The sequence below is a fragment of the Stegastes partitus genome, unplaced genomic scaffold (genome assembly GCF_000690725.1).
Source record: "Stegastes partitus isolate 25-593 unplaced genomic scaffold, Stegastes_partitus-1.0.2 Scaffold1939, whole genome shotgun sequence".
In the NCBI taxonomy this organism is placed as follows: domain Eukaryota; kingdom Metazoa; phylum Chordata; class Actinopteri; family Pomacentridae; genus Stegastes; species Stegastes partitus.
This window is the reverse complement of record NW_007579670.1, coordinates 29,616-53,230: the sequence shown is the minus strand read 5'-3', so window position 1 is coordinate 53,230 and position 23,615 is coordinate 29,616. Positions and strand designations below refer to the sequence as shown.

Genomic DNA, 23,615 nt, shown 5'->3' with positions numbered 1-23,615 from the left:
CCTTAAAAACTCCAAAGACTGTACAATGGCAGTGTGCTATCTTTACTTCCCTGTTGAATCATCCGTCTGACAGAGCAGAAAAGATTGAAACCATCACTGGTTTGTTTTAGTCTAGCCTTCCTTTTGAAAATACACAATCCGACCTCTAAAAAGCACCCAGACCTGGGCTAGTGCACCACACAGCCCTGCCCTGTTGGCTCTCCATCCCTTGAAGTTTGCCGTTCTACTTTTAGACGTGCTTGTTCCAAGTGGCTCAGCTCTTTGGCCTGGCAGGCGTTACACCTTCACAGCCACCAGGTAAATGTGGCGGTCAGTTGGTGAGACACTTGTGCCATGCGGGGCTTTGTTGACATGTCAGTCATCGGTGCCTCGGAGGCAGAAAGGCCTGAGCGTGTGAGAGAGCTGGAGCCTTTTAAAGTCAGAAAGTTATTCAGCGTGTTCAGCTTCCTGATGTGGACAGAAGTCAGGCAGCAGAGCTCTGTTAAACAGCAGATGTTTTACACTGCGGCCGTTACCCTCATTTCCTGGGCGGAGAGCTCCTCGCTCTATTAGACGAGTAACAGGAACCAGAAAAAAAAAGAAGGGTTAGAAGGAGAGAGAGAGAGAGAGAGAAAGAGGCAGAGCGAGGGACTGCAAGAAAAGTTATCTGAGCTCAGAGCGCTCACAAATCACTTTGTCACCAGCAAGCTCTGACAAGCACCAGGAGGGAGAGCGCACAACAGAGAGGCAGAGTTAAATAGAGGTGTGAATAGGGAGTTGTGTCAGTGGAGACTCGAAGGGAGAAGGTGTGAAGGAGCTGTAGAGGGCATAAATGAGGTGATACCGATGGATGGATAGAGACAAGAGAGGACAGAGACTACGATCCAACTCCCAAAACATCGCAAAGATAAGAGGGACTGTTACTTCTGCTACTGCTGTCGTTGCTGCTGCTGCGTCTGGATGGTTCACTCATTTAAAGAGAAGGTGTGTCAAACTCTAATATCTGTTACTGGAGGACAGCGTTTCATTGACACTGACATTTTGAGGTTCCGATAGCGGACCTGCTTGAGCTATTTTAATCTCAGACTTTGGTACATAGAGAGCATAACACTATCATACTATCATGTTTGAGAATGAAGAGACTGATAGAGAGACAGCTGCTCTGTCTGTGAAGTAGACATGAGTCGCAGGCGTTGAAAGCAATTTCTGGTGTACTGCAGCTGTACACAGATCACATGTTGTTATTGGGAAAAAAGAGGTAGTCAGAGCAGAGAGCAAGACACGTTCATAAAGTCTTAGGGGCATGCACCGGTTCGTGATTGGTGTTGAATAAGTTGGGTAATTACATTTTTTTTAAGCACCATTCCTTCCATTCACTTTAGATATTTGATTAGCTCTGGGCTGACTCAAAAAGCCCCCCCGAGAGTTTTATCTGGGCTGTAAAGGAAGCCAGAGGTCATCTGATCAAACTTCAAAAACAGAGAAATAGGAAGGCCATTTTTTCACTTTAGGCACAGGACATTGCATTGCTATTTTCTCTTCCTTAGAGACTAACTAAGAGAGGGCCTATCTGTCACTAATTCCATACAGAACAGCTCTGAATGATCTGTGAAGAGACCCTGTTGGCCAAACAAGACAGGAAGCAGTGCCAGATTAAAAGCTTCAGTCTCAGATAGTAAGTGAGTTGGACTCTGCCAACACCAAACTTCACTTTGCTGAGTGTTGTACAGCTTCTCTCACATTCGCTCAGCTGGCCTCGGGGGACATGTAATGAGAGACTGCTTGGTGAGCATTACAGCACTGAGCTGACACGTGGAGGAGTATATACCGCTCTGCTCTGAATGAGACGGGATTTAATCTAATATTGCTGGCCGAGGCTTGAAAACATATCGATGACAAGTTGGTCTGTAAGTACAAAACCACGTCTGTTGACTATCTGATTGTTTGGGGCTGATGGGAGCTGCAGAGGCCTTCTGAGTCTCGGGGGCACTGGCTGCGTGCACGTTTGGATGGAATCTTTTAGCATTTGACAGCTTCACTCTGGACTCACTTCAGAGTCTGGGACGTCATTGTGTTACCTGTGTGGCTGAGTCAGAGGCTGGCTCATCACTCGATGTCTGTCCGCCCACTGGGATTCTCTCAATCTGACTTTGTGCAAAGAAGACACAAGAGTTAGGTGGTTTTCACAGCAGCAGCGACAGCTGTGGCACCAGTAGTCGTGAATTTTCAGGACTCTCCACACTGCTGTAATTGTTCTGTCGTGTGTAAACACCTTGCGTCAGTCACACCTCTCCACGGAGTGATTCACTGTTCCCTACACATCCCCAGTTAGAGGCAGGTATTGAAAGAAAGGTGAGGGAGAATTTGCTAAAGCCCAGAGCGCATAAGTGGCTGCACTGTCCGGCTGTCACCATGAAACTGGGATTCTTGATGCTGGTGGTTGTGTACACCGTGGGCAACGTAAGCAGTATGTCTACGTGTAAGACTGTGGACTTGGAGATGGTGAAGAAGAAGCGCATCGAGGCCATTAGGAGCCAGATCCTCAGCAAACTGCGATTGCCGAAAGCGCCCGAGCCGGATCAGGCTGGAGATGATGAGAACATCCCGACCAACCTGCTGTCACTCTACAACAGCACCAAGGAGATGCTGAAGGAGCAGCGGACCGATGTCCAGGTAGACATCGCCACCGAGCAGGAAGAGGAGGAGTACTTCGCCAAAGTGCTACACAAGTTCAACATGACCAGTGAGTACCAGACAGCTCCGAGGAGCAATATATGAGTGTCATGAATCTTTGTCAACCCTAACCTATTGTCAAAAATGGGGCAATTGCTGTCGGCTTTACTGTAGCTGTAAGCAGTAAGAATGTCAAGTAATAGTGACTGTGATTTATGTTCCTGCATTTACAGGCACTCAAGGCACATTTTTCAAGACACACACACACACACGTGGAAGCAAATATCCTGTCTGATTTTAAAAATGGTCATTCTTCAGAGCTTGAATTAATAGTTGCTAAAGGCAGAAGGACACTGACGGGTGTCTTCTGGAACAAGAACTACTAAATACAAAGGTGTCAAAAACCACAAAAGGTCTGCTGCATGCTCAAAGCCAAACGTTTAACATAGTGTTACATTTCGGCACGAACAAGTCTTAAAGCAATCACTGGGATAGTCAACCCTTGTGGCTGTTGCCCAAGCTAATCAGTATTTGCCTGATGGCTGGTGTCAGTTCCAATCTTGTCCATAAACTCCCTTAACACATGTACTCCTTATGATCTCCACCCAACATCTTCAGGCAGCTTGAGGAGTTCAGAGATCACAGGCGTTACAAGTTAGCAGCACTGTGAGCTGCATCTGGTCTGATTCTCCGTGTTGCTTGCATGATATCCATGGCATTTTTACTGCTTTATTAGCGCTGTTTGTTTGGCGAGGCTGCACATGTTTGTTCAGCCAAATAGTTTTTGGCTGTAATTGTGCAATGACTCCCAAACTATTATGATAAACATATTTTTTTGGTTTTGTTTCTATGCGCCATTGTTCTCTACATGCCTACACTCCTCACCCTATCAGGCAGGCATCCACACTATCCCCCTTTTATCCACCACTTCAAAAGAGAGACTTGAGTGGATGGACCACGCTCAGGAGTGCGCAGACCAAAAGGGAGAACAAAGCAACTCTCGAAATGAAGGGCATGATTTTGTTCTGCTTAGATGAAAACCAAAGAACAGGATGGAAAATAGAAAAATTAGATGACAGGAGACATAATATACACTTCTTTACCTTCACCCTGTCTCATTTTCTCTTTCGTTTTCTCTTTTTTTCTCTCTCTTTGTCCCTCGGGGATTGGGGTTTTCCTGTAACTTGAGCATTGGATTCTCCCTTGCTTATCCTGCCACTTGTTCTCCATCATATCTCTTTCTCTTTCTCGCTGCTAATTTTGCTTTTCATTCCCATGTCTCTTTAACCACGACTGCCCGTCTCGCTCACTCCTCTCTGCGCTGGGTTTCCTGAGCTTATTATCAGTGTGTTTGCAGTGTGTTTGTGACAGGGCAGCTTGGCAGGAAGGAAGGCAGGCTGATGGCCACTGAGATCTTGAGTGACTCAGGTCCGGTGCAAGCGGTGCCCATGGGGAGCATGTGTTTCCTACCTCTTTGGAATGCCAGAGAACACCCATCCACTGTCTTAGGCCAGTGTGGCTCTTTAAAACGGAGTCAACCTCCTCGCTCTGGAAAAAGGAGAACGCCAAGTGGGTGAGAATGTGTGGTTAGTCCAATTAGAACTGTTGTGCAGTCATTAATAATAAAAACAAACAAACCAGAGGGCGAGGGCGGCGATCCAGCTTCTGGTTTTCTGTAAAAAAAATGAAAGATGGAGGACTGTGTTTACAATCAGAATCCTAATGGAGAGCAAGTTTGTTTTTTTTTATTTTCACATTCATTACCAATCCTATTCGTCATTTCAATTAGTGGTTGTTTTTTATTGGACGACTCACACTTTCCTGATACCCCGAAGCAGCCTACAGGGATACATACTTGTGTGCAGAGCATTTTAGAACTTAATAGTTTTTGTCTCCATTGCGATAATTGTGCAGTGGATTAGGCTAAATTCCTCCAGCCAGTTAGCAGTAACATCCCTCCCCTTGAAGCCCACACAAATTCACCTCTCCCAGTTAGCGTGCTGTTGGTCCAAATGTAATTTAGCTCATTTACAGAGGGAACTCTTTTCTCCTTTGGAAACCAGCCACTGTGCGCCATTGGGGAGTGAAAGGAGTTCAGTGCAGTGGAGTAATTATTATAGTTCCCAGTAAATGAAACTACTACCGCTGTAAGAGGGAGAGGAGCTAATAGGGGTCCAACAGCATGTGTGAAACAGGGTGAGATGGGGAAACAAGGCATTGATGAGTGGGCTGTGGGAGGGTGGAGTCGAGTACGAAGGAGGCAGATATTTAGCCAGTTGCTGGAATCTGGTTCCTCCCACTGGTAATTATAGAGCTGTCTCCCTACCTGTCACAACAGCTGTCCCCGGCTTACCTGTGGATAGGCCCTGATTCAACACACAAATCCCCCCCCACACCCATGTTAGTGCACAGACTAGGGTGCTATCTTTACCCCCATCTGGAAGAACGAGGCATTATCGCAGCCAAGCGTGGAGAAGAAATTTTACACCTCGCTCCCGCAAAATGCAGAATTTTGATCGCAGGAGCGTTTCGGTGACAGGCCTCCAGAGACAATGCAAGCTGTGTTAATTAGAAAGTAGAAGTGAGGATAAAGCTTCACCGTAATTACGGCACTGCAGCCAATATGCTTCTTAGGGGAAGTGACTTAATTTCCTGTTTCGCAAACACTTCTCTAACCCTTAACACATTTATCTCACTTTTCTCAAACTTGCTGGAGACGACGACTTTCCGTGCTCGCTGTGTTGCTCGGTGCACCATTTCTCTGCTGTCCGTGATGCTCTGCGTTTCCATTCATGCGCTTAGAACCAAACATTCGACTGTACTCTGGGTGGGACCAGTAAAATGTCATCTCATTTCCCGTTACACTCCACATCAGCTCTTTTTTTTGTTTCAGTTTGGCTTCAGCACAAGGGGTGAAACACTACCTCAGCCACGACCCAGATGGTGATACTGGTAAATGATACACAGGCAGCCGTGACATGGAGTATCCTGGTACAGCTTGGACCGAGTATGTAGAGCAAGTATGCGAGGCTGGGATGTAATTCCTGTCAAAGAGTAATTCCCGGACTTGAAAGCAGAGAACCCTAGCTTTGGCAGGCTGAGGCAGAGTAGGGGATTTGGGCCTGAGCCAGACCTTGCGCTCCATTGATACACATCTCCGATTTCTCCACACCCCCACTCACACCCTTCCACCCCTCGCAACTGTGACTTACATTCATATGAGTGCATTCTTCCCTTCGCTGTTTTCTTTGCATTTACCCCGTTACATGCCCCCCTTTTACCGCCTCTCACTCTCTCTTTCTACGCAGCGTTACTCGCGATCATCTGCCTTCCTGTGCCTATCTTCGCTCGTCTCTGTCCGACTTAATCTTTCGTAAAGCAACACGGGTAGATTTATGGTGTTAAAGCCCTCAGTAGCTTGGCTCTGTGTTTTATCAGGCTCTGTAGGGGGAATGTTCCTGCTGTCATGATATGGGCAGCCTCAGGAATTAAAGTTGCAAACATGGGCAGCATTAATGTAAGAGAACAAAACAGTCTCTATAGTCAACTTTACAGCAGCTGGAATGGATGAATGTTTGGCGGATGTTACGATTATTGAATAACGCTATGAACTCACCGATTTTATTTCATTAATGTGAGAATTCTGAAAAGCATTTACGAAAACAAACTTTTTTTTATTAAGTTTATTAATATAAAACAGAATGTTTACTATCTGAGTATTATATTATGTAGTAAATTAATTTCAGAAAAAAAAGGAAAAAAGTTAATAGCTAAAAGAATCTGAGCCACACAAGAACAGATTCTTTGAATCACATGTCCATTAGTTGTTCCCTTTCAGTGTCTAGTTGTCCCATTGCCATGTCCCGTAAGAAACAACAAAAAACAGACTTTCTTGTGCCAGGACATGTTGCAGTAAAGTTTGTTTAGTGAATAAAGCTTCAATGTTGTCTACTATTAGAAAAACACCAGAGCTCAGAACAGATTAATCTAATACCAAAACATTTCAGCGCTGCTTCTGTTCTCTTCTACCCCTAAAATTGACTTTTGATAGGGAAAGGTCCACATCTGAGCATTTTAATACGTAATATTTGCTCTCACACAGTCTTGATCTCATATCTATATTGTCCCACATCGTGTGTCTTATCTACTTATTTTTAAATGAAATAAATTCTAAAAAAAAAATAAAAACACATGATACAAACAGGCCAAGCAGAGCATTTAACTTCAAAGTGGTTCCTATTCTTTATGGATACGGTTGGCTTGAAAGATTGTATGACAACTGGTGTCTCATCGGATTAGAAATTATTTGGGTATTATATATTAAAAACAAACAAGCAACACCTCTATTTCCCATGTGTTTATGGAACATTTACACAACCTGCTTGTCCAAAACAACTGAAATCTACAAACAAGTAATTGCCCCTTTTTCTAAATCACGCAGAAAAAAACGACACAGACACCACACAGAAGTCCAAAATCATCCCGATGTTCTTCAGCATCTCGGAGATACGGCAAAGTGTGGGGGATTACCGCCTGCTGACCACCGCAGAGATACGGATGCTCATCAAGAACCCCAGGATTGACGTTGAGCAGCGAGTGGAGCTGTACTATGCTCAGGGAAACTCGACCCGATACCATGATTCCCGCTTCATCACAAATGAACTGAAAGACAAATGGGTGTCTTTTGACGTCACTGAACCCCTGCGGGACTGGCTCAAAGGGACCGGTGAGATACACTTTATTTACTGGTCTGGTACTCGTGTAAAGTCTGTTAGTTTAATCCATCCTGTGTGCAATATCAGATGATATTTACCTTCACTAGTAACCACTCACTTCTAAATTCCTAAATGCCAATACATTTCTGTTCTACCAGAGGATGAGCGGAGCTTCCAACTTCGAGTGTATTGCGAATGTGGCCAGGCCGGTACTGACTTCAAATTCAGCATCTCTGGGACTGGGGCCGGCCGAGGAGACACGGAAATTTTAGTAAAGATGACGCAACAACCACCGTACATCCTGACCATGTCAATCCCTCAAAGCACCGCCAGCCACCCCATCTCACGCAAGAGACGCTCCACAGAGACGAGGGATACCTGCACAGCGTAAGCACTTCTGCGCCTACCACGATGCTCTGCTGCACTTTATGTCCCTGACACTTTTAAAGCTGCATTTGGCAGCCTGCCCCCATTGGCAACTTGAAAATGCAGTGGCAGGTGAAACAAAGAACATCAACTATTCCTGGTAAACCACCGTATAAGCCTGTGGCCTTTTTAATAGCTGTATTGTAAATGAGCAGCATTTATACAGCGCTTTACAACCTACGAAGGATGAGGCACTTTACAATGCGCCTCTCATTCAGCCACCCACACACTGACGCAAGGCGCAACCGCCATGCAAGGCGCATGGCCCGGCCACCGGGTGAAGCTGGAGCGTAACACTGTGCTCAATGTGTGGACAGGAATAGCTGGGGTTCAAACCATCAACACACGCTTCCCTCTGAGTCACAGCCACAGTGGATCAGTGGCTCAGTGCTTAAAGGCCAAAGTTTATATTTTATTGTTTGGGGTAGGAAAGACTTGTCAAATACAGCTTTAGTTGGTACGCATGAAATACGCATGCATTGTTACGTCTGCCCCTTTATTTGTGTTTTTCTTTTTGCATAAACTATCATTAGCTTTAAAATGGACATTTTTCAAAAACATGAACCATCGACGGCATCTATGCTCAAAAAATAAACGTACCATCTCCCTGCTGTCTCCTACGTAGCCAAACAGAGACCTGCTGCGTGCGGAGCTTGTACATCGACTTCAGGAAAGATCTGGGCTGGAAGTGGATACACAAGCCGACGGGATACCACGCCAACTACTGCATGGGATCTTGCACCTACATCTGGAATGCTGAAAATAAATATTCTCAGGTACAGTTGTCGATCGACATCTAATCATATGGCTGAATAAGATGTAGTGGTTTGGCTTTTCAGACCTGATTACTTTGATTTACAAAGTAGTGTGAATTACATCAAGTAGCGAAGTCGGGTCTTATTAGGAAGTTTGGAATTGGTCCTTTAAATGATAATTGATTAGGCTTCAGCTTCTTAAAGGTGAAATTTTGCTGCTGTTGGAACACAATCGGAAGATATTACCGAGGACCTCCTGACATTACTGATTAAACAATCAATTAAAGAGGAAAATCAGATGCTAATGTGAAGTTGTTAAGTTGCATACTAGTTGTTAAAGACAGTAATCATGACTTGCAGGCTTTATTCAAATATAACAGCACTAAAATGATATTTTTAGCCGCACTGATGATGTGGCACTAAGGACGGCAAACGTTGGTCTGTTGGTAGGTTGGCCCACCATGTTGCTACAGACTGAAATATCTTGTAAAGTATTGGATGAATTACCATAAAATTTGGTACACACATTCAATATCCCCCTCTGGATGACATGTAATAACGCCACAACCATCAGGTCAATGTAACGTTTAGATTTATCAACATAGCTGCAAAAAATGACGTGACCATCAGCCTTAGCAGGACTTTGTCTGACCTCATTCGGACTGACATAGCATTTAGCACAAAGCACCACTATGCCAAGTGCAGAATCACAGAGCCACCAGTGTAAGTTCTCTTCCCCGTGAACTGAAGTCACACACAACTAACATGTTGTGTCAGTGACGTCTGAAAATGTGAACTGTTTTTTTTTTGCAAACTTTGCATTTGTCTCGGGTCTTTTTCACAGCTGAATGTTTGAAATGGCACTCAGCCAGCTAAAGGTATCCAGTGATCCTTATTTAGTAACAGATGTTATCACTGAGTACGATGTAGTGATTAATTAAGACATTTTATATTTTACAACTATTAAATAATGAAAAAGTGTCCCAAAAGCATTCTGTGGTTTATATGTGGGTTTTAAGAAAGGCACTCTTGTTAAATCCTCAGTCGTTATAAGGTTTGTCTATTACAATTGCTTTGGCACATGTCTTATTGGTGATGACATTCTGATCTGAGTTTTCTGGTATTTCCCTCGTGTTATTGCTAACAGATTTTGGCTCTGTATAAGCATCACAACCCAGGAGCGTCTGCCCAGCCCTGCTGTGTTCCCCAGGCACTGGAGCCTCTGCCAATCCTCTACTACGTGGGCAGGCAACACAAGGTATCGACACCGCAGCCGAGCGACGGCCGCTCTGACGGGGGGAAATGCTGACTGAGCACTTTATGCAAAAGCAACACAGATGATTTACTGTTATTATTTCTTACTTTCAGGTGGAGCAGCTGTCCAATATGATTGTGAAGTCCTGCAAGTGTAGCTAAAGACTCAACGTGGCACACTGCTCTGGGTCCTCTCAAAGCACACAGGGATGGAACAAGGGATGCATGAGACTACAGAGAAGAGCACGAGATAAAGAAGAAGAGATAATGTGGACAAGGGGAACAGCATATTTAAAAACCATCAGGAACCCCGGGTTTTCTCCTGCAAGCTCTGCCATTATCACAGTGGACATACATGAAATCATGGACTTCTTTTTTATAGATGTTAGTGATTACATTGTTTGTTTGTTTTTTAATGTATATACTTTTTCCTTGCAAAAATATCTGCCTGTAAATGACTTAATTTATTTGCTGGATGGACAGATCTGTTAAGAAGTGACACACATGTAAAAGTGTGTGACATTAAAAAAAAAAAAAAAAAAGGATTTAAATGATATGTTATAATCAAAAAAGTTGAACAAAGAAAAACAAAACAAAACACGAGGACCAAAATGACCTTCACGGAAGAACTTTTGTTTTCAGTTGATTGCCTCGGACATTTCCAGTCACCACCACAACACTTTCCAAAAGCGGTTATAATAAAAGGTGCTATTTCCCAGGTGGAGAGCTGTGGTTGTTGGGGTTTTCCTGGAAGATAACGCTGCAGGTGTTTTTGAAAGGAGCTGCATCGTAAAGGACAGAAGAAAAAAAAAAAAAAAACCCACAGAGATGGTCCAACCTGGGGAAACTCCCTCTGACTGAAAGGCTGGACTCGTCAGCCAACCGTGCAGTTCGCAGGAACCGTCCATCAGTTTTACTTGCTTGTTTGTTTTCACAGCCCATGTCCTTTTTTACAATGCATTTTTTTTTGTCAGTATGTTTATTATAGAATGTCAAATTGTCCTAAAGCTTCCTGGTTTGTCAAAGCCAAAGGGTAATATCAGCGGTCAGAGTGAAGACACCATGTTTTCTCCCTCTGAGGATTTACAGCCAGAATGTTGTCTTTATATGGTGAAGGTCAGGGGATGTGGTTGTGGTGTTGGTTTTAGGGAAGCCATTCAGACTTTCTTTTTTTTTTTTTTATCGCCATGATAAATTATTGCCTTTAATTTCACGAGGTTTCTTTCAGGAGGAAGTTTTTTTTTTTTTTAACTTTCGTCTGAAATGTTTTTTCATAACTCGAGAACTTTATTCAGCTTCTACGCTCTGGGAATAAGACCCACACAGTTTTCAGCTTTTCAAATTTTTATAGTGCACTTACTATTTGAAATTTGTATTTGTAAATATTTAAAAATGAAATAAACATGTTAAATTATCACATCAGAGTGGAAGATTTTGTGAGCAAAATAAAACCACATGAGATGTTTCCACTTGGAATCGAGCTGTGTTATGTAGGTGCGTGTGTGTGTGTGCGTGTGCGTGTGTGTTTGCAATTCACTTGTCAGTGCATGCATGTGTATGTGTGTGTTTTAATTATGAGAACATTTTATGGAGCATAAACTGAAACACACCCAGACCGATGTGGACATCAATGCCACCGCCGTTTAGACATGCAGTTTTGCCTTGTTCATCACATAAAACATAATTAAAAGGTTTTTTTTCGGGTTAGTTAGTTTAGACATGCTTCGGTCTATGGATGGTAAATGACATGTTATGAGTACGGTTGGCTGAAAATGTAACTTTACTTTATATAAAACTGTGACTTCAGCTGGAAACTGAGAGTTGCCTGTTGCTGATATACGTGGAGCCAACCCCCACACACCTCCCTTTATTCCGACACCTTTTCAGTTTGTGACTTCTTTTCTTCTTAAATGTCTTTCATCTAATTCTTTGCAGACAGGAAAACATATACTAGCACTCCAAATGCACAGAGAACACATGATGCTTCTTTTAGCAAATTTTATAAACCAGGTTGTGCACTTATGCAATTGTTGTCCAATGTCAGGAGACAGATGTACCAGTGGAAAAGTGTGGCGTATGCCAGGTGCATGTGGACTATTTCTGGACAACCACTGGATGCCTGTTGACTCTGGACAACCATGGACTGATTGAGGAAGAGCAGCGAGTCCTACTGAGCTCCACTGATGGCAAAGCCAACCCCAGAATTCCCGGACACACAGCCCCATTCTTGGCACTGCCTTTACCTGAAGGGATGCATGCCATACCAACATTTTTACTATCTCTGTGCACCTTGTCCACCCCACCCCCACCCTGCCAGTCCCACCCCTCTCCCTCTGTACTCAAGGGATTACTGTCAGCCCACGAGGCTGAATTGGGAATGAGGAGAGCAGGTCCAGACCCGTTGGTAAGTCCCAGACTTAAGGGCAGTGACTACATGGAAAATTAAACACACATACTGTACACATACGCATGAAAACACTGAACCCACTGACACACAGCCACAGCTCACAAGCACACCAACATCAAATGCCTTACATAAGCTTTGTGCTAGTGAGTGGTTTGGGGTATGCTTGGGCTGCTAACAAGGTGACAGTGATCTGCACTATCCTGTTCCAAAGCTGGTCATGTTACCCAGAAAGCAAAGCAAAAAGAACCCACAAGGGGCCTGTTTGGAAAGTGCTCTTCAATGGCAAAAAAAAAACAAGAATCATGAAACATGATCAACATAATTGAATCCTTTTTGGTCTCACCTCTCAAAATGATCTGAGTGATCCGTTGCCAGGTCTTATTTCGTAACGGTGCCAAAGCACAATATGTACCGTGTTATCTTGACAGGGAAAATGTAATTGGATTGTTAAAAGGCTTTTTCTCCAACAAAACAGGATCATTATCAAACCTAAACAAGGACAACATGAGTTTAGTTGGGGGGGAGACAAGATCATTAAAAATAGACTCTAAAAATGCATGCACTTCCACCTTGTTTTTTCTCTTTTACTTTCCCTGTAATGACCAAACAAAGGCTATGAATGTCAGGAGGCTCATAAATCTATCAGGGTGTTAATGGAACAGTCCCAGAGGGAAGTTAAACTCAAGTAGGCTTGTCCTTCTAACCGATGTTCACTTCTCAGCAGCTGCTTCCTCTCAAGCCCTCAGGACTTTTTATGGGACTGAAACAAACTCCTGACACCTCCTGCCACAGACTGAAGCACATCCCAGAAAATGCCCCATCCGACGAGAACGAATGGCAGCACTTTGCATTCGCCGCACGACGTGTGAATGTTACGCAAGAGAAAAAAGAGATGCCTGCAGCATTTCGAGGTCAAGCAGGTGTTCTTTTACCAATAACACAATCCACGTGCCGGATTTATATGAGTGCATGAGTAACCAGAAAATTGTTCTGTTGTTGCTCTTCATGAGTTCCAACATAATTGCTCCTTTAATTGCATCCATGTGCTATGTTTCATCTTCTTTCATGTGCAAAAAAATGAAAGGCTCCGTTCATGTAATGATGCTCGAAACATTTTCTCTGTGTGGCACTTTTACGACTTCACAATGAAAACTGATGGCGCTGAATGAAATCTGATTTGTCATCGGCGCTGGTCTTGAAGTGATATTTTGGGTTCTGTCCTGTTGCAATATCTATGACATTTGCAATTACATGTCCGGCAATCTCTCGCCACAACTGCTCATTAAAAGTGGAGCAGAAAAGCGGCCTGGTGTAATTCCTGTGGACTCAGACGGAGCTGACTACGACCGTAATAACAGACCCCGATGTCCTGCTGCTGCTGCTCGGCTCTGCTTCACAAACACACAGCTGCTCAAATCCATTGTTGCTCCAGGTGCTGAATCTGCGTGCATGCATACACAAATACACACAGATCAACAAACATGCCTTTCAACTCCCGGTTTAAACTGTTTTGCAGCGTTGTCGAAATCTTTTTAATTTGATTTTGATAGCAGACTTTCGATTGGTATCAGTTAACGACTGTAATAACTCAAATAAGGTTGTTTTATTTTTATAGGGTTTCTGAACAGGAACATAACTACTGTACGTTTTCTCCATTCTGACTTTAACGTGCAACATTTCCTTATTTAGCTTCATATTATATTTAAGTTTCAGGCTGACCTTATTTTATTTAACAGCAACTGAATTTACTTTAGTTAGTCTGGAAGCAATATTACTTTTTTGTTAGACAGGGTTTAGAATAGCTTTAGTGTATCTTATCTCTTCTTTAAATTTAACTAGATTACTATACTGCACAAATACGCTCCCATGCTGTCATAACATTAACTCGTGTGCATAAAAACAAGATGTGAATAACATTAAACAACCTTATAAGTCCTCAGAAACTTACCAGAGTGTCTACGGTTCATGAGTACTGACACATCGAGCGTCATGCAGAATGTTCAAGGTGAGTTGACAGATTTTTTTCCACCTGTCCTGCCTTTACCGCCATCTCTCTGCTTCACACCTGCAGTTTAAGCGAAGATGCTTATCACAGTCTGAGTCATATCTCTTGCTTCGTCTTCTCTTTTCTCTCTTTACCCCTCTAATCTTTTTGTTAACCCTTGTCAGCTCTTTGAAGACTCCCTGACAATTTTGCGTTTACACCTGAGCTAAACAAAGCGAGCGATGGGGGACGACTGAGGGACGGACAGAATAAAACGCCACAGGCATTTCCTCGTGAGGAATTTAGTTTATGTCTACAAAAAAAATTACAAACGATTTGCGGAAAAACAGCACATTAGCAAATGCGAATTGCTCATTTCCTCTTAACCAGATGATAGCTATGGTCTTTTGTCATGCAAATAACCAGTAGCTAAGATCATAGCTTGATCCACGGAGGATCAAAGGCGGAGGAGAAACTCAGAAACCCCCTTCAAAGTGAAAACTACAAAGGAAAGTATGATACCCCGTGTGAGAGTGTCTGAGTGTGGTTATAAAGCATGCTGTGCCCTGACTCATTTGCTGGACCTCAGTAAGTAAGAAATGTTTTCTAAAAAAGGAAAGGTACCAATTACATCTCTGGACTGGCTCCTTCTCACGGTACCGCCCCTCCATTTCCTTCCTTCTCAGAGTCTCTCTCTCTCTTTTCTCTGCGAGTCCCTGGACACAGAGGGACAGATCTGCCCCTATAAACAGCTACCATCTCCCTGGGTAATAAACAGAGAGGAATATCTGGCTCTGGGCTCTGAAAAGACAACATTGTCCATGTAGGATCTACACCCAGAGGAGAGGCATCCCCTAAATAGCAGTTGAATCTCACAACCCTTAACTCAGGATCGTAACCCAGTGGGTGATGGTGACAGCGAGAGGGGAGGTGAACTGCTGAAGGATCAGGATTAGAAATACTTCTTTTTTTTTTTTATCCCAGAGGGGAAATTGCTTAATGATGTTTGAGGGTTTCATAATTCCATTGATCCCTATTACACTAACATCTGTAAATCGGTGACTTTTTAATGGAAAAAACTCAATGGAAAAAAAAAAAGTTTTTCTCTCCATTTAAAAAAAAAACAAAACTAAATGCTTATGTTATTGCAAAAATTTTAACACAATAACAGCAACTTTAACTGTACATCAGCTGTTTTTGTTTTGGTCACTTGGCGACAGGATCATTCTAAAACAAGCCGACATCCAGATGGGCCTAATACGTTGTCATAAGTCTAACAATTACTCTTCTGTTTGCTCTGTATTGTTTTCTGCCAACTGTTGTGAAAAATAATCCCACTGTTTAGCAAGTTGTTGGACTTTTCCTCTCGGTTGTACTGTTTGCTAAAAACACCTACTTTCTGGTAGCTGGTTTTAAAAGGCGACACATTTCATGAATATTTTCAATAGCCACTCTGAGTGAGCCCTTTCACACAAGCCAAAAAGGTTAGCGGGTTCATTGGCTATAGCAGGATTAGTAGCTTTTGTTAGGATGAAACAATTAAAGACATTACCTTGGGCCTTATTAGACTGTGAATGTTGAAAAGTTGGGATTTCCTGTAATTATATGACTTCACAATAAAACGATTAATCAAAAGTTTTTGATAAATATTAGTATGATTCAAGAGCATATTCATCCACTACAAAATGACACGCTATGTGTTGCACTATGCGATGAAAAGTGAATGGATGTGGACATATGCAGCCATGTAGTTAGAGAATCCAGCGTGGAGGAGCCATGCTGGGAGAGGGGGCAGGACATCATCCCTCCACCAGACCCCTTGGTGTGCTCGACTGACCTGAGGCTGTGACCCTCACCGGTGGGAGAAAACTTGACTTCAATCACACTCTATTACTCATCCCGCTACCTCCTTCGTCCAGTCACACACTTCGACTCACACGGATGCACACACGTAGTAAAGCTGCTCCAAGGCTGCTGACTCCAATTAAACGAGGTGTGACCGAAGTCACAAATCATACACCGGCGTTAAACTGACACAGTGGACACAAAGAAATATCATCTAACCGCTCTGTGAATGTGCATACTGCTTGTATCAGAAGGTAACCTGATTCTTCTTATTGGATAAATGGGAGGTTGGGGAGGTGTGAGGTTCTTGGGGGTATCCTGGGTCTGTTTCACATTAGCCAGCCGTGATATGCGGCCTTCTGTGTCAGCGGCGGAGCTCTCAGCTGTATTGATGGGCGCACAAGGGTTATGACAGCAGAGAGAAAGGCTCGGCAGCCTGTTGCTCCATTGCCTGCACTCCGAGGGACATTAGGTCAGCGTACCCCCACCCCTCCTTTCTCTCCCCACCAGCTCTGAATTCCCCAATGAACAACACATTCCTCCTTCCCAGTCCCTCTGTTTATGACACGCCATCCTTTGAAGCAGCGTGTGAGTGTTTGTGTACGTGTATGTGAACGGGTGCACGAATGAGTGTGTGTTTGTGTGCTAGCCTTGAGCAACAGAGCCCTAGTGAATACATAAACGTTCCAGCATGGATGCTATCAAAGTCGGACCGTGTGTTTGACCGTGTTCTAAGCGCTCTGTGGATGAGACACACCTGAGCAGGTATGATAAGGGCATACATCTGCGCGACAGCTGTTTTTTACATCGCCGAACCCAAGGCGGAATCTAGGCCAATTGAATTACACGGAGAGAGGGAGAGTGCATGAGAGCGATGGGTGGAGGAGAAAGCTGTGAGTCATCACCAAACTTGGGATGCGCTCATTTTAAAAGGCAGAGACAGAAAGAGGGAGAGAGAGAGAGAGGGGAAGGCCGGGTGTTGAGACAAAGAAAAACAAATGAGTTGCTTTTCTAATTAAAGCAGCTCCAAAGACGAGGGTGGGGGTGTTAGGGAGTTGGGGGGAGGTGGAGGTCAAAGCTAGCTGAGTCATTCCTTTACACCCATTTCCTGTGATCGGGGCACTTTGAAAGCAGACAGCAGGGTGAAATTATATGTATGGATTGTGCAGCCCTTCCTCGTTCTCCTCCTGTTCAATGCACGCTCACACGCAATATTATGCAGCCTTTGACTACGCTCAGACACAGCAGCATAGATGTGCAATATGTACACATGCACACACATATATGTGAACTCACACCTGCACGGACAGCAGCATACACAATAGAGCTTTTGTCATGTCTGTATTAAGAGGAAACAAAACTGAAAAGAAAGGCAAGGCAGGGAATTTTTTAAAACTTTACTGTTGCTCACTGTTTTTCCATGCATCTGACATGTTCTTACTTGTTCTTAAATATTACACAATTCTACACTATGCTGAGCAATGTTGAATATGTTGCACAGTACAGACAGCAGGGTAGCCTTTTTGGGGGCTTTATTAGATAGGACAGTTGAAAGAGAGACAGGAAAGTGGGGGAAGGGGATGCAGCAAAGGGCCATGAGCGGGATTTGAACCTATGGCTGCTGCTGCATTGGAGACTATGGCCCCTGTAGATAGGTCACCAGCTCAACCAGGTGAGCTACAGCAGCAGTCTTTTTTAGTCAGCAATTTAGATTGTGTCAATCTTGTAAACTCTGCACATTCTACCTACTACACAACTGTACATGGTCGATGTTTTTACAAGCTACTTTAAGATGTAGTTTCATTTCTGCTGGTAATAAGCCAGCTTTATAGTCACAATGCAACATTTTGAAAGCCAGATTTGTGGTTGTAATGGAGCATGGTTTCACTGCTTTCATTTTAGAAAAGCATCGACATACTTCCTCAACCGCTGCTTTTAATCACGCTTGTTTTCTGTATGCCTCAGTTTTGGCGGTGGTCTTTTAATCTCGGTCTACACCCGACTGCTTCCTCCACTTCAAGGCAGCAGGCAAATAAATTAGACTTGACAACAGCTTTAGCATACACACTCACATATACTGTACACATACAAACACATGTGCTCAACACACACTGTTGGGCAGGTATAACAGAACCCAGACTCTGGAAGTAGGCACTAATTCAAGCCAGCGTACCTCAGCATCAGCAATACAGTCCGGCCCTCTGGCACCGCTGAATCATAAAGGCTAACTCTCAATACACCGGGATGGCTTAGAGCTTCACACACAACATGCCTTTCCTCGTAGCATCTGAGCAATCGTTGGCAAAATTAATTGAGACTGATCAGCTTTCTGACTACAATGATGATAAAGAGGGAGTTATTAAAGTCTGAATCATTCGACTGAGGTCCAGTGAGCAATTATAAACCGTATCTGTAGTGGATTTTCGGTTCACACCACCTGATGAACATATGTGACTATGCCACTGAGTGTGGTCCTTGTTTCTCTTGGATATACCCGCTGGTCTCTCAAGTGCAAAAAGGTGCAAAGAAGAAAGGCCATGTGCTGTAAAGAGCACCTAGATCTGATGGTGCCTCCCGTGCGTGGCCACCCAAGAGTACAGGATGTGAACTAATGCGTTACAGTCAGAAACCATACTCCCCTAAGATAAAAAAAATAGGCTCAGGGATGAGTCTGGAAGGCACCCAAAGGTCTGTCAGTAGTCAATGCTAACTGACAGGAAAGTCCAACAGTAAGAGCAACAGGAAGAGGAAACTCTCCCCCACAACATCCTGGATGGCCTGCCTATGTGTGACTGGATATTTTCAGACACTGCGCAGGATTTCAGTCTGTATTTGCACTTCACAGCTGGTATTGACATGGCAGAGTTTTAGTGTCTCATTAGTGACTTAAAAACATCTGTGTTCCAGTGTGTGTGTGTGTGTACACTATTATGCAACGGCGGGGAAAGTAATGTCGATCAACTGACAGAGATATTTACAGTTTGTCTTGAATATTTGTATCATGGTTGTCTGTCTGCTGGTTTTCTTGTTTGTTATTGCCGTCTCACCACATCAGTTCTCATCTATTCACGCCACTTGAGACAATTCAGAAGAGGCTGGGGTGGTTTTTCTCACCAAGCCGTCTCTCTTTCCACCTTGTTTGCGAAGCCCCATTGAAGTCTTCCTTCCCTTTTAAGTCCCATAGTCATCTAATGGTCAGAGAGTGTGTATCCAGACATCCTGAGTCACTTATGATGCGGGTTCCTTTCTGTGGGAAAGGTTGACCATGTGTGCTGTGCTCGATCGTTCATTGCTCATAAACAGTAGGAGCACAGCCTGCGATGTTAAATAAACTAGCCGCCACAACATGTCGTCGCTCCCGTTAACTAGCGTGAAAACAACAACCACACAGTCAGATGAAAAGGCTGGAGCGGGGTCACACAACTGCTCCGCTCATGTGCCACTGTCGCTTTGATAGATAATCCCGGGGCTCTTTCTTGTTTTATAAGCTCAACTGCTAGACGGCTGCTGTCTCGCGCACTTGTACAGCTGTAGGATGTGGGTCCGATGCAGAGGCTGCCACAAAGCTGGTGTTGCCTCCAGGTGGAATATGCAAACAGATACTGCTTTGTATGACAATAAGTGAGCTGTTGGTGTCCTTCACAGGCTGGACTGAGCACTAAAAAAAAGTATCATTGAGGAAAATAAAGTGATCACTCTTGATGGGTTCAGTAGGACATTTGATGTCACAGAAGCGATGAAGAGAAGCGTCATGGGTGGTCACTGTCTATAAATATCAGACTCGGGAGGTTCCTCCGCTCTCTGTCCTCGTGCCCACGTACAGCAACCTTTTCACCTCGAACATTTACAACCTCTTGATTCAGTGTGTCTATTTCACATCCTCCACCGTCTGCTCTGCTCTATCTATCTGCATTCCTCCCTGCGAGTTTCTGTCTTTCTCTCCGAGGCGCACAGACATGGGTCTATTTGCTTGAATTTCTCATTTCCTGTTTGGGGTGTGTATCCTATCCCTTGTTCTCGTGCCCAGCACACATCAAACACTCATGCAGCTCGAAATGAGAAAAAGAGACAGAGAGGACGATACACGGAAAGCATATAAATGAGGGAATGATGTCAAAATTAGATGTGAATGGGAAAGGGTTTGTGTTTGAAGAGAATCGGGATGAACATATGAGGACAGTGGAAAGGAAAATCCAGGGTGATGACAGAGACATAGGAGAAACCAAAGGAAAATTAAAAAGGAGTAGGAAATACAAAGTGGTCAATTATCATAATATCCACTGATGTAACGGCAGACTCTTGCCAAAAGCTGAGTTCATACTGCAAGATCGCTCTCCTTTCTTATCTAATTTTTAAGGAATCTGGGCTGCTTTCACTTCCCATTGCAATTTGTTTTTATTTATTCTAATTATCTGTTTAGTCATTTTCTAAATTTACTTTTACAAGGCTGTGGTGCCAGTCGATCAGGAGGGGGCCAGTGGGTACGAGCCATTAAAAACAACCTCCCATAGTCTGCTTCACATTTCCACCGTAAAGAACTGACTCCATTCAGGCTGTGTGTGGGCTTACACTCAGGTATGGAGTTGGTGGTTTCGCTGGCCAACGTAGCTATCCTTACTGTATGAGTTCATGAGTCAAAACTGCCTGTTTGATTGGAAAAAATGTTCTCATAGTCTGTTCTACCAGCAAATATGATATAAAACCAAACACTGCTTTTAAAAAGAAAAGTTATAGCGCAGAAATAAAAGGAGATGGAATGATGAGGGATGGCAGGGTCTACTGGATGAATTTGAAACAACCAATTAAAAAGATGTTTCCATTTACTCTGTTTTCAATTGCCCTTTTTATGACCAAGTTTTTCTTTGTGGAAAGAATTAACAATTTCTTCCTAATTTCACAGCAAAAGGAATGATAGAAATTTGAACAGAAACAACTAAACCACCTCTGTAAAAGTCTTTGATTTGTGAAATATTAAAGCAATTTTGTCATAATCAAGCACAGAAAACACCTGAACTAGCTACTACTTAGGGTTGTAATTAAAATGCAAAAGTATAAATATTTTTGTTCATGTGGATTCATATCGTTCAAATCATATCTGCTCACCGGGACTTTAACTGTGAGCTGAAGATAACAACTTTATTTTATACTTAAAACAGCCCCGCAAGAAATGTAAGCAAACGCTCAACAAAATATAAACACAAATGCTTTCTATACCCTCCTCCAGTCCCCACCCTAACCACCCTGCTACAAGTCCAAGAAACACAGTAGAAAAAAAAAAAAAAACACAGAGGAGGTTTTAATGTGGAAAGGTAAAGCAGCAGTAGAATATTTAGGCAGGTATGCATCACGGTTCTTTTTCCAATTACACTAAGTTTCCAACTTCTCCTTCTCCTGCACCACAAATAACTTTTGGTGAACATGCAGTGTGTCATTTCGGGATGTTGGTTTACACACCGGCTGATGGCTATTCTCATCACAGGGGGTTTCACTGGGACGTGGAGGCAAGACTTCGTAATTCTGTGGTATAATGTGAGCAATCAGTACAATTCGTGACAAAGAAACTATCAGAGATAAAATGCTGGCTCACAGTTAAACCAAATGTTTAAACCAGGCACACGCAAGAGGGACAGAAATAAAAAAAAATAGGAGGGAAGGTGGAACTTGAGAGGGTTTTTTTTCACAATTTATCTTTCATTTGGCTTTAAGTCCTTTGCCTGGCCAGCTAGAAAAACATATGGTTCAAATAAGTGCGACCCCCCACAGACTCCCTGAAGTCAAGCACTCATTAGTGAATTATTTGGACAGAGCAGAGGAGACTGTTGCTATTTCAGCTTCTACAAAATACTGGCAAACAGTCATGACGGTCGAGGGGGTGGAGTAACAGAGTTGAAGGGGGGTCCTCTAAACACTCACTACAAAATGGTCTTATATGCTACAGGATAATAAATAGTAAGAAGGTCTGGAACAGGCCTATGTAACAATATACACCACTCACTTTGAGATCTCATCATTCACTGGCTTGCGGCCCTGGAATGTCACTCACATTCCCCCTGACCTTCATCTGTCTCTTTCTCTAGTTGCTCGTATATCTCTGCGCTCCTCTATTTGTGTTTGTTTTAACTTTCTCAGGACCCCTCCAACGCCCATGCTCATGCATCGTACACCCGAGAGGACAGCAATTTCCCTCCTCCCTCCTCCCAGCAAGCCAGATTTTCTCTACCTCTCTCCCTCCCACATGTCTCTCCCACTCACTGTCTGCGTTTACTCTCATGTGGGGCTGAGGCTGTAACGTCAGCTCGCTCGCAGTCAATCTTGTCGTGGTTTTTTTTATTTTTTTTTCCATCCCTCAAGCGCTACTAGTAAAACCATCACAGAACTAGACGTGTTATGGCTCAGGAAAAGAGGCGAGTCATAGCTAATCTTGCTAAGAGAAAGTGAACTCACACTCTGAGGTTAGTAAGTGTACGACAGGGGTCACGGTGAGTCATCCAAGTGTTTGGCCTCTTACTCTTCACTGCGGGATGTTGCATGTGAGTCAGGGCAGCAGACTGGACTGGGCTGTATCCTCTGTGTCACATGCTTCTCTTAAATGTCTCTTTTTTTCTGTTGAACTTATAACCCTAACCAACCAAAACCCAAATACCCAAAACCACAAACCTATATCTGAAAGAGTTGACATTCTGGTGCCCAAGACAAATGTCCCTCTCCTAATGTCACTGACCCACAGCACTGGATCTCACTCCAGGCATTATAGAGTTCCTGGGAATGGAAAAGTGCTTCAGCCTGGATGTGTTTCTGCTTAAGGTTGCGTGATGTTTTTACAAATAAGCTACATGGGGCTGGGGCGGGTCAGATGCCATGTGTGAGTGAGTAAAGTTGTGGACATGTGCACCTGTGCCGTGTCCCCTCAGCGCTGCATTTTGTGGTCGCTGGAGAACAACCGTGACGCAGAAAAAACTTCCACTCCAACATCCTCAAGCCCGAGGGCACCTGGAAGACAAATAAAACGACTTGTGACCGAAGCTGTACTTTTCTGTGACACGAGCCAACGTTTCATATAAATGGGACTTTTTGCTGCGCAGCGAGGTGCATATTTGTCGACAGGTTGCGTATTTAAAGCAACAATTCCAGACAGTTGGCCGCCATGTGAGTCATTTAGCTAATCTTTACCTAATGATTTGGTAATGACACATGACTCATTATCTTATTTTTTTTCTGGTTAACCTCATATGAAAATAGCCCGCTCTATCAGCAGTCTAATGGGTACCTTCAAACCCAACCCAACTGGTTGTGCTGCTCAGTTTTATAGGTATGTCATGGGGGTGTGTGTGTGTGTTTCTTTTTGTATGTGCTGACCCCTGCTGGATAATACACTAAAAGAACTCAAATGGAAATATCACTCCTACTTTATACTGAAATGACATTGTTCTATCTCATCTACACACACATTTTACTTATATCTAAAAATAATGGGACACCAAAGAAAAGCATTTGGCTCTTAGATTGGCAAACACAAAACACAGACACATTCATTATGGAGGAACCTTGGTAAAAACATGTAGCTTCCACCTTGACAT

At 43.5% G+C, this 23,615-nt stretch overlaps 1 protein-coding gene and 1 long non-coding RNA gene across 2 annotated transcripts; one reads left to right on the top strand and one right to left on the bottom strand.

Moving 5' to 3' along the window:
• Window positions 1–598: 598 nt before the first annotated feature.
• Window positions 599–11,221, top strand: tgfb1a (transforming growth factor, beta 1a). The gene is made up of 6 exons (XM_008303112.1): window positions 599–2,722; window positions 7,094–7,378; window positions 7,526–7,754; window positions 8,419–8,569; window positions 9,696–9,806; window positions 9,917–11,221. The coding sequence occupies exons 1-6, from the start codon at window positions 2,392–2,394 to the stop codon at window positions 9,962–9,964; spliced, it is 1,155 nt and encodes a 384-aa protein (XP_008301334.1). The 5' UTR covers window positions 599–2,391; the 3' UTR covers window positions 9,965–11,221.
• LOC103373264 (uncharacterized) lies at window positions 2,729–23,010 on the bottom strand. The gene is made up of 3 exons (XR_521048.1): window positions 22,931–23,010; window positions 4,291–4,325; window positions 2,729–4,200 (listed from the first exon to the last, which is right to left on the bottom strand). It is a non-coding gene; the product is annotated as an uncharacterized LOC103373264 (long non-coding RNA).
• Window positions 23,011–23,615: the final 605 nt, after the last annotated feature.

What these genes read in the sequence shown, in the direction of transcription:
- tgfb1a (XM_008303112.1), top strand. Translation starts at nt 2,392, where the DNA reads ATGAAACTGGGATTCTTGATGCTGGTGGTTGTGTACACCGTGGGCAAC. An exon ending in ACACAAGTTCAACATGACCA is followed by an intron (nt 2,723 to 7,093) that starts GTGAGTACCAGA and finishes TAAATCACGCAG; the next exon opens with AAAAAAACGACACAGACACC. An exon ending in CTGAAAATAAATATTCTCAG is followed by an intron (nt 8,570 to 9,695) that starts GTACAGTTGTCG and finishes TATTGCTAACAG; the next exon opens with ATTTTGGCTCTGTATAAGCA.